This window comes from Myotis myotis, unplaced genomic scaffold (assembly GCF_014108235.1).
Source record: "Myotis myotis isolate mMyoMyo1 unplaced genomic scaffold, mMyoMyo1.p scaffold_m19_p_18, whole genome shotgun sequence".
Taxonomy (NCBI): Eukaryota; Metazoa; Chordata; class Mammalia; order Chiroptera; family Vespertilionidae; genus Myotis; species Myotis myotis.
The window spans coordinates 24,065,906-24,077,182 of record NW_023416322.1 but is presented as its reverse complement, the minus strand read 5'-3'; the positions used below and the strand labels follow the sequence as shown (position 1 = coordinate 24,077,182).

At 45.1% G+C, this 11,277-nt stretch overlaps 1 protein-coding gene across 1 annotated transcript; it reads right to left on the bottom strand.

Annotated features, from left to right (window-relative positions):
* Positions 1-1,058: 1,058 nt before the first annotated feature.
* On the bottom strand, positions 1,059-5,619 carry MRPS14 (mitochondrial ribosomal protein S14). Its single transcript, XM_036344469.1, has 3 exons — positions 5,541-5,619; positions 3,510-3,668; positions 1,059-1,492 (listed from the first exon to the last, which is right to left on the bottom strand). The coding sequence occupies exons 1-3, from the start codon at positions 5,583-5,585 to the stop codon at positions 1,310-1,312; spliced, it is 387 nt and encodes a 128-aa protein (XP_036200362.1). The 5' UTR covers positions 5,586-5,619; the 3' UTR covers positions 1,059-1,309.
* Positions 5,620-11,277: the final 5,658 nt, after the last annotated feature.

Sequence of the window (11,277 nt, the reverse complement as noted above, 5' to 3'; positions counted from 1 at the left end):
CCTGAACTTAGAGATCTTGTTTCCCTTAAACCCATTCTTTCCCCCCAGATCTTCTATCTGGGAGTTGCCTTCTGTCATCTATCTAGTCACCCTTACCAGGAACCCAGAGAGCCCTTTTACTTCTTAAATATAGGCAGTCTCTAAGTCTTACCCAATTTTCTTTCCTAAATAACTTAGATCTGTCCTGTCATCTCCTTTGTTAATATCACTACTTAGTTCAGGCACTTGTCTACCTGAACAATTAAGACATTGTCCTGACCCATTATCTTGTATGGAGCCTCTTCCTCTCATGACTATCTACCACACAGCAGTAGAGCAAGCTGCTGATGTCATTCCTTTGCTTAAAACTCCAATAACTGGTATTTAAATTCAGTCTTAACTCTTTGCCATATATGGCATTTTCCATGGTATGGTCCTTGTTTTGCACTACATGTTTGATACACTGAAGTGACTAGTTTCACAGTTTGATGTGTCTAGCCCTTTGCTTGCACCATTCTGTCTGCAAAGAATCACATCCCTGGCCTCCTGATGTAAGTGCAGGTATCGGCTCCAGGAATACTGTCCCAACATTAAGTCAGTGCTGCCATACTGCTCTGCACGTTGTTATCACCGGGCTGATCCACACTGTTACTGCTACTTTCACTCTTTTGCTACAGGTGAAATAAATATGAATATAGAGAGTATATACTTTCAACAAAACTTTTCCTCTTTGCATAGATTTTTAGGGGCTTTGTTCTAAGGGTCCTTGAAGATGGAACAAGAAAACACTTAGTGCTTCAGCCATCATACAAAAATTGAGCATTAGCTAATCCAGACATCAGCTCTACCCTCCCACATACTGTTTTTCTAACAGTGAACTAACAGCACAGTGAATTGTGCAGGTTAGGGAAGCCAGCCCAGCATTAGAGTGCCTGCCATAGGTGAGCTAGCTCCATGTCAATGATTTGGATGAACTATAAGATAAATCCTGCTTTCTGAGATAATGCCCTTAAATACAGGAACCCTTTTTTGTTGTTAGAAGATTAAATTTGAAGGAAAAGGCAAGCATACAACGCATATTTTCACAGAAAATATTTTTATTACTCTGCATCATGCTTGGGAACACTTATGTTTCATTTAGTCCAACAGGAAAGAAGATTCACTGACAGAATGAAACATCCAGGTTTCTTCATTGAAAATTTAAAAGTAATTTAACTAGACATCAGGTAGACTAGATTCCTATTAAAACTAGGTTTTTGTCTGTTAGAAGAGTGTTGTCTTGTCAGAACTGGTTCCCTGCAAGCGCAGTAGGTTCTGGAGCTAAGGCAGTTTACCACATTGCTCGCTGGACCCCAGACATCTGCCCATGGTCAGCTAAGTGACGGAAGACGATCCGACTAAGCCTCCAACGCCGCTTCACACCACGTGGACGGGATGTCATAACACACCGATTTCTGATTCTAACAGGACAGCTATCCCGGGGAAGGGCAGCAATTTCTTCATCAGCCACTTCCTAAGGGAAGTCACAACATTGTTACACAGACATGGTGAAGTCAATGCTTAGAGGAAGAAAACAATAGGCTAGATTCACTAATGTGGCCAGAGTTTGGCCAAAGAACCCTGAACATAGTAGGGAGCCTTCACCTCAAAGTAGAAACAGACCAGAAAAATCACCAGCTCAGTAGTTGCACTGATCTTCAGTGTTTGTCTGGTCTCCATTTCATTATTTCTGCTTTTATCTTTGTTATTTCCTTTCTTCTGCTAATTTTGGGCTTAATTTGCTCTTTTTTTAGTTCCTTGGGGTATAAAGTTAGGTTATTTCCCATGCGACTTTTGAGTCATTGAAAGTATGAAACTTCTGGACTAAAGCTGAATTAGGAACAAATATGGTTGAGATGAGGTTGGAGAGGGAGTAAGGGTAGGATCCCCAGAGCTTTGACATCTGTGGTAAAGATTCTGACTGATAGAAAAGCAAAGGTGAGTGATTAGATGAGATTTACATATTTAAAAGATCATTTGCAAGGTAGAGAGTGAGTCTGGTTAGGGCAAAAGTGGTTGAGAGGAGAAAAACAGATTACTACAGAGCAAGTATGACTGACCCTGTGCTAGACTGTGGTGGAAGCAAAATAATTACTCCAATGTATTAAAAGAACATAAATGAGAAAATGCACATGAAAGCCACTAAATTAACAAATTATTAAGCATTAATAGTTCCTGATCTCCAAAAGCATATACATGTGTTGCTATTATGAAATAATTATATAAAACAACACAATTAGGTCAATAAATGACAGACAGTAAGTACTATAGGAAGAACTGGAGAAGAGAAAAATGACCAGATTGGAAGAATGAAGTTTCATAAGGCAGAAACTGAAGAATAGCTGCAAATTATTTATGTATGTACATAATATGTACACACACACACACACACACACACACACACACACACACACACTCCCTACCTCTCCTCGTTCCCAAAAACATTTAAGGCAGTTTACAATGAGGAAATTGGGGCAAAGGGAAAATGAGACAAAGCTACATGCTCTGAAAGCCTGTAATCTGGTTAGAACTGGGACAGAAATATTGACTTGGAAGCTACTAGGCACAGGGCCACGATCAGGTCTCATAATTCAGAGAATCTCGGCACCATTATTGCTGCTCATACCAGACATTTCTTCAGGGAGTCTTCATAGATAATGTCCTCCACAACATCCTGAGCTGAGAGGGCCCCTTGTTACTCCCTAAATATAGGCAAGTACCTAAATGCCATTACAGTAAAAGCCGTAATGAGTGTCCAGCGCACTCAGTTTTCTGTTCATCTGGCTTAATCTAGACAAGATTTAAAAGAATCTGTAGTAATTAATGGCTGATATATTCTGCCAACTTCTATAAATGTATTTTATTTTTACTCTGAGCTTTTGATAAGTTGAGTGGCCTTGAGTTTGAGTTATACCCCCTGATGCTACTCTTGAATGCAAGTATTCTATCTATGTCACCAGGTAGGTGCAGGACCTTCTGCTTCAGGATGCCAAACAGGGTTGTCATCCTCTTACTCAAGGAGTCTAATAAGAAAGTAAACCTAATTGGAAGGCCACCTCAGTACACAGAGGTGGGCAAAGGAGTTCAGACAAGTAGGCTAGAAATGGCCCTGGGTGAAGAACACAGCCCCATGCATCAGCAAAGCTTAGGACACTGGAATGAGGCAGGGGGTAGGGGTAGGGGGGATGGGGGGGGGGGGGCGTTCCGAGGTCAAATAACTGCCCAATTTCTGGTGTGGTTAGCATGCCCCAGTACTTTCTAAGCATCACCTACTGAAATGGTTAAAGGCTTAGTAGTTAGGAATGAATAATTCTCTTTAATCTGAAACTCACCAAAATCAGTTTCGAGGGTATTCATTTGTGTTGACTGAGAGCATTTGATCATATTCTCCAGAAATTATTTTGACAGTAAGTCACAACAAACAGTATCAAAAGTGGTCTGATTTGAGTTAATGATCTTGGGTGGTCAGGGACTCATCTTAATTAGCTAACCTGAAGGTATTTTGGCAAAATGGTATTCTTCCTAAGTGAATTAATCCGTAGCCTCTCATCTGCATATTCATAGGCCATTTTCCTTCTCTTCACATCACGCAACATTCTCCAGTCTACGTAGTAGCCTCGAACTTGGCCTGAAGCTGATGAAGGAACCATCTAAAAAAGATAAAGAATAAGTGAGGGATAGTCAGACCCAGGCTCTGCCATGTCCCCATCCTGCAGTCCTCTTTTAGTCGCTACTTAGGATCAACTATTTTTTTTAGTAATTTTAAATAGACTTAATTCAGAATAAATACCGTTTATGGATGTACATTAAACCAAAATAGTGGCAATTAATACAATGCCAAAAATGTGTGTTGGAAGGTGAAACATTTTTCCCTTAAATTCTTTACAATCAACTTTCTACCATTTCTTAACAGGTTTCTACAGGGTGTCACAAAAAAACACACTTTAAAAGCTGATAGCTCAATTTTGATTGAAATGTATTTTAATAAGCACTGCCTTTGTAATTATTCCAAGTGTGTATATATGTTTTTGGGACACCCTATAGTTATTTTTTTTTTAAAAAAAACTTTCATTCTTTATATAACTTTTTTTCTGATTATAAAATACACTTTTAAAACTATACACTTTAAAAATGTATTGATCTATATTTCTTCTGTGAATGTTTTGTGTTCTTTGCCCATATTTCTATTACATTGGTTTTTCTTATTTTATACCAGTGCTTTATATATTAAGATTGCCTTCGTTCTGTTCTGTACACATCCTGTCCTGCCCCTCTAGAGTCTCTTCACCTCCTAAAATTCCTCTTCATCTCCTAAAACTCTTCCACTGAGCCCTCTTCCACCTACAGCCATCAAAATCTAAATCCTCAGTTTCTTCTCTTAACAACCCCTTCAGAGTTTTGCTCTAGCTGAAGCTTGACTCCTTCTGATAGCTTCCCCTGTAGCTCTTTTTTCTCCCATGACTGGGGGATAAAAATTAAGATTAACTCAAGCTTTTAAAAAATCTTTTAATGTGGTACTAGAAAATTTTGAATTACGTATGCGGTTGGCATTATATTTCTATTAAGCAAGGATACTAAAGATGAACCGTCCATGTTCCTAAGACCAATGGTACCTCATGAACCCATCACCTCTTGCCTACCTACACAAGGGTACATACAGCTCCGGCAATTTTCCCCTCTCCATCTCCCCACCCCCCCACCCCCCACCCCCCACCCCACTCTACAGGATTTCTTCCTTTACCACAAAAAATACGTTTACTTCTGTCATGTTAAAAACACTCACACACACAACACCCACTCTTAACTCGTCACTCTAGCTCCTGACCCATTTTTCTGCCCCACTTTGCAGCAAAACGTCTTCAGAGGCTTGTCTCTACTCTGTGTCCGCTTTCTTTCCCATTCTTTCTTGAAGGCTTTCACCCCACCAACCTCCACCATGCTAACCCGGCAGCCCGTTCTCAGCCCTTCCTCATTTTTTAAAATATATTTTTTATTTCAGAGGGGAAGGGAGAGAGAGAAACATCAACAATGAGAGAGAATCATTGATCCTGCACACCCCACACTGGGGACCGAACACGCAACCCGGGCATGTGCCCTGACCGGGAACTGAGCCGTGACTTCCCGAGTTGCCTACTCCCCGCTCCTTGAAATTGTCGCCTCCCGCTTCCAGGTCAGCCACTGCCGGCTCTCCTCCTCCCTCGCTGAGCTCCTTTCAAGTCTGCTTTGCTCGGCTCTCATGTCTTAACCGCGGGGTCCCTGGGGCCTCGCTCCCCGGACCCCTTTCCTGGTCCCCCTGCACTCACTCATAAGTCGTCAGGCTGCAGCTTTCAATGCTTATCAGTTTCACGGCGACGGATGCCGAATGTACATCAGCCCGGGCCTCCTCTGAATCGAGCCGGAGGAGGGGGGACCCCTGGGACGGGTCCGCGCCGAGCTCGGCAGGTGGCAGAGGAGTGGGGTGCCTGCGGTTTAGGGGGAAAGGGGGAAAGAGGGAAGGGTGGGGATGAGGACCCGGGCCTGACCTGCCGGACGGTCCGCAGCAGTGAGCCCAGCATGGAGGTCGCCATGTTGTTCGCTGCAAAGTCAAACCGCTGCAACTTTATTGACACTGCCGAATAAGAGACACCCGCAGGGTGGGGCCTGGGCCGCAGGGGCGTGGCTTGGCGTGGCGGCGGGCGAGTCTGCGCCCTGTGGGATGGTGGGGTTAGTTACAGAATGTGCGTTCCCGTGGTAATTAACGGTACTTGGGCAAATTGCAAGCCTACGAACGCAGCTTTGATATCTATTGGGCAGCCTGATGCTCCCTTTCCTCCTGCTTTACCTATTCTCTTAAGCTGCCTTCGTTCCTACCCAAGTCTACAAGTCTCCCTGGCTATTTGACAGGTGTGGGTAAGGCTGTTGGGCTTACTGTCCTGGAATTCTACTGTCAGGAGAACCATCGTCATTCATTCATTTATTCAATCAACAAATTCATTTTAAGTGCCTATTATATACCACTGTGTGTGAAGTGGGGTGACAGAAAAAAATCCCTGCCCTTCTGATACTTATATTCAATTGGAGTCAGTTGGAGACTATAGACTTAGATATGGGTAGAGATAGCCACCACTGCCAGTTAAAATGCCTTTGCTGTTTCCATATTGTCTTTCCTTTGGAGGCTTAAAAGTTACTTTTGGGGTGAACAGAGTAAAATTTAAGAGTTAAATGTTTTGAGATTTGATTGTGAGGGATTGTTCCTAGTCACCATGTTGATTCTAGGCCTAATACAATGATAAAACAACTGTATAGATTGTGAAAGTGAGGTTAGACTTGCCAAGTTCACAGAGCTAGTCCTAGGCCAAGGTCCACACTGTTAATCCCTACTCCACACTGTCCTCTGGAGAAATGACAGCTCAGGGACACAGGCCCAACTCTCATGGAATCCTTCCTTATAAAACGTATCAGTTGGTTAGTGTATAGATTTTGTGCCAATTCAATCACTACCCCAATGAAATTTTTCTTAACAAAAATAATTTTGAAATATATGGGATGGGAGGGAGGTAGAAAGCTATGAGATTTTTGAAAAAGAAAAATAACTTAATAGTTTTGCCCTACGAGATATTAAAAAGCCATATGTTATAAAGCATGACCACACTACTTTGGTACTGGTGCCAAAATCCACAGACAGGTAAATTAACTAGAATAGATAGGCCAGAAAAAAAAACCACCTTTGGTTATATATGAAAGGAAGCATAAAAATCATTCAACAAGTGGAACTGGAACAAGAATTTAAAGATTTTGGGGGGAAATGTTTCAATCGTATTTTTACCTCTTACCATTTATCAAAATATACTAGTATTTAGATAGATAAAAGAGTTACATGCTAACAAACCTTACAAAGAGGAAAATATAAATAAATATGTTTTTAAACTTCAGAGTCACATGGTAAAATACTTACTTGGTGAGTGCCTGTCCTTAGAGTCCTTGTCCTGCCCAGGCTGACTCGGGACCTGACTTCCCTCCTGGCGTGGCCCCTGCTTCCCAATCAGCTGTCCAGGAGGGGCCTTCAGGGCCAGGCCCCCACATAGGGAGAGCTGGAGAAATAACAAAAGAAACAGACTTGAGGGGCTCTCAGTGTGGGGAGGGGCTCTCAGCTCTGAGGAACTACAAACAAGAGGAAGGTGAGTGTGAAGGGAAAGAACGTGCTGGCAGAAAGGCACAGATACACACACATACACACACACAGGCTCTGAAATGGTGTGTATGGATAGCCTGTCTTCATGGAACACCACCAGCTGAATAGAAACATCCTTGATGTATTGGCCATGGAGTGTGGGTGGTCCTTGCACCTACTTCTGCTAGCAGCCCCAGTGCCCCTGCCTGGGAGTCTCCTCCAGAGCTCTGTGTTGTGCACGAGTTGAACACAAGATGGCAGTAATAGCACACCTGAGCTCCAAACCCTGGGCCTGTCCCCACACACAGGGTCTAATGCAAACTGGAAACACACACGCGCACACACACACCACCCGTCCTCCAAATAAGATCATGACACGTTAACACCTTGACTATCATCAGGTAGGACCTGTGTTTGAGTTTGCCTCCCTTGTAGGAGTCAGGACAGGCTACACAATTTGTGCAAAATGAAAATGAAGGTCCCCTTATTCAAAAATCAGGAAAAAGTTGCTGTTAAAAAGAGTAAAACATAGAGCTGAGCTCAGCACCTCTCACTTCTCTGAGGTGACACGGGACACCTGAGGAACCAGGGGTCTGCTGGGCAGTGGACACCCACGGGAACAGCCCGAGCCAGTGTGGGATGGAATGGCTGCTCAAAGGTCTTAGAGATATAGAGTCACTAATCAAGTTCCTCATCCTGGTATTGCTTTGTTCTTCCTTGCTCCACTGTTCCGACTCCTCTCTCCCGCTCCCTGGGGTCCTTGCCCAAATCTACTTATACACACACACTTCTGTCTTGGATTCTGCCTTTGCCGGTGGTGGGGCGGTTGTGGAGGAACTCAGGCTCAGACAAACACACCCCATCCAACATCATCCAAACAGTTCCGCTTCTGATTGTCCCTTTCTCTTTCTCTCTCCTACTCCTGCTCCTCCTGCTCAGACCCTCTTCATCTCTTGCCTGAATTAGTGCTAACTGGATTCCTTATTGCTTTTTTTGCCTCCTTTTTTTTTTCAACTTAACCCATCACTTTCTCCCCAAACATGCCCACCTTTTTCTGCTTCCAGAGTGAACCTTCCAAGCCACGACAACTACTCCCTTTGGGTAGCTCCCCACGGCCTGCAGTATAGAGACCTCTGCCCATCCTCCAAGGCTCCCCTCGGTCCTTCTGCCTCGGGAAGCCTTTATTTCAGGCAACCTTCCCGTTCAGTTTGGTTTGGTTCATCAAATGCTTAATTGAACACCAGGAACATAGCAGTTTCTGCCATCCAAGGGCTGAGGAGCAGACGGGTGGGTGGGAGATACTACATGACGGGGCTAGTGGTGCAGAAAATGTCGCAATGTCAACAGAATCCCATGTAAATCAAGGCTTTTAGCTCATCCACCCCAGTTGAGGGGCCTGGAAATACTTTTCACCAGGCCGAACTATGACGAGGTTTTGGTGGGGAGACAGGAAAATTTGCTTTTGCAGAGTGTGAGATCTTGTGGAAAAATAAGATTCTGAGTGGGGAAAATATATGAAAAGCCTTTTTATTATTGCATTAATCCTAAAACTGATGTCTATAAAAAGGCAACACGATTGGCATTTTGCACATTTTAAATTAGTAGTAGCAGGAATGTTACTAAAAAAAATAATAGTGTTCCCTTTTCTTCCCAGTAGTTTCAGGGAGATGCTTGCATATTTGTTTTGATTTGTTGCAGATAATATGCACGCAAAGAGGTTTTTCTTTTCTGAGCCTCATTTTCCATCCACATATTCAGTCTCTTCCTGACCCAAGGACTTGGAAAGGCTGATTTTCCACCTCCCTCGTTCTGCCTGCAGGGCCCTGGAGACAGTGTGCAAGTTGGCACCAGCCAAGGGGGCGATGGGCCTGATGTTGAGCCAGACCAGGCTCCTTGGCTCACAGCTGCATTGCTCTTCTTTCTTTCTGCTGTCACTTAGAGGTGTCACATAGGTTGGTGCTTGAGATAAAAAAGGTTTAGAACGATGTTATTTAACCAGTGAGGCACAGCTCAGCAGGTAATTCTCAAGCTGCCTCCAGCTCCCAGGGTTGTGGTCTCAGTCCTGGCCTCGGTATCTGTGTGCAGAAGCACATGCTGTCAACTACTCTTTCAGGCTTAGCACCGCCTTCTTCCTCTCAGGCTCATTCCCACTTCTAAGGACCTGATTTACTTTGTACTTTTCCTCATTGTATTCATTTCCTGTGGCTGCCATAACAAATTGCCACAATCTGGGTGACTTAAAACACAGGAATGTATTTTCCCACAGCTCTGGAGGCCAGAAGCCCAAAATCAAGGTGTCCACGGGGCCACACTCCCTCCAGAGTTTCTAGGGGAGGTTCTTCCTTGCCCATCCCAGGTAGTGGTGGCTCCTGGCATTCCTTGGCTTGTGGCATCATCACTCCAATCTCTGCTCCCGTCTTCACTGGCCTTCTGCCCTGTGTGTATCTTCATGTTCTTTTCGAATCCAGTATGATCTCATCTCAACCCTTACATTAATTACCTCTGCTAAGACCCTATTTTCAAATAAAGTCATGTTCTGAGGTTGTGGGTGATTGTGAATTTTGGGGGGACACTTTTTAATGCACTACTCATCTACTTGAACTTTATCAAGACTGCAACGCCAGCCCCTCTGCTCTTCAGCCGTCTGCTCCACCTCCTTTTGTATTCTCACCTCCAGCTCCTCTTCTTCTCTGACTCTAGTAGGAGTGACTCATAGTGTATGTGCCCAGGGCTTGGCCCTCCTGACTTTCTGAAGAAATATACAAAGGTAAGCACATATTTATTAGAATTTCTCATAGAAGGAAGTCAAAGTCAGGAAGGATCGGACTAATATGTTCACATACAACTCTTTTAATATTGTACTTGGTTGACATGTTCCCTAAGCTATCATATATCATGTATCATATATCCTATATCATATATCATACACACACACACATATATCTAATCTAATAAAAGAGAAACATGCAAATTGACTGCAACTCCACTGCACCCCAAGCCATGCCCACCAGCCAATCAGAGTGACTATATGCAAATTAACCCAACCAAGATGGCGGCCGGCAGCAACGGAGCTAGAGCAAGCGGGAGGCTTGGTTGCCCCGGCGATGGAGGAAACCAAGCTTCTTGCCTGCCCTGGCTGGCTCAGGCATCCGCTCAAGGCAACAAAGTTTCAATTATAGAAGATAAATAAATCCCAGATACCGGCTTCCAGCCAGCTTCCACTGGGAGCTTGGGTGGCTGGGGGCCATGGCCAGCCTACAAACAGCCATCAACCCCTCACCCAGGATGGCCACACCCTCATGGGGTGAGGGTCCCCGCTGGGAGGCTTGGCCAGCCTGCAAACAGCCATCAGCCACTCACCCAGGCTGGCCAGGCACCCCAGCAGGACCCCCCACCCTGAAGGGGCTGTGGCTAGCCTGAAAATGGCCCTCAGCCCCTCACCCAGGCTGGCCAGGCACCCCAGCAGGACCCCCACCCTGATCCAGGACACCCTTCAGGGCAAACCAGCTGGCCCCCACCCATGCACTAGGCCTCTATCCTATATAATAAAAGGGTAATATGCAAATTGACCCTAACAGCAGAACGACTGGGAATGACTGGTCACCATGACACACACGGACCACCAGGGGGCAGATGCTCTGCTCAACCACAAGCCAGGCTGATGGCTGCCAGTACAGCATTGGTGGTGGGAGCCTCTCCCACCTCCTCAGCAGCGCTAAGGATGTCCGACTGCAGCTTAGGCCTGCTCCTGCTGGCAAGTGGACATCCCTGAGGGCTCCTGGGCTGCCAGAGGGATGTCTGACTGCCAGCTTAGACCCAATCCCCTGGGAAGCGGGCCTAAGCCAGCAGGTGGTCATCCCCCGAAGGGTCCCAGACTGCAAGAGGGCACAGGCCGGGCTGAGAGACCACCCCCCCCCCCCGCCCCCACCACACCGAGTGCACAAATTTTTGTGCACCGGGCCTCTAGTCTGTAATAATAAAAGCATAATATGCAAATTGACCAAACAGATGATGACAACGCTTATGTATCTGGCTGAGACTCAAGCGCATATGGTCACACTATTGGCCCCTGAACGCCCGAGAGCCTGTCCCTGGAGAGACTGGGCGCC

What these genes read in the sequence shown, in the direction of transcription:
- MRPS14 (XM_036344469.1), bottom strand. Translation starts at nt 5,585, where the DNA reads ATGGCGACCTCCATGCTGGGCTCACTGCTGCGGACCGTCCGGCAG. An exon ending in TGCTGCGGACCGTCCGGCAG is followed by an intron (nt 3,669 to 5,540) that starts GTCAGGCCCGGG and finishes TATCTTTTTTAG; the next exon opens with ATGGTTCCTTCATCAGCTTC. An exon ending in TTTTGCCAAAATACCTTCAG is followed by an intron (nt 1,493 to 3,509) that starts GTTAGCTAATTA and finishes GACTTCCCTTAG; the next exon opens with GAAGTGGCTGATGAAGAAAT.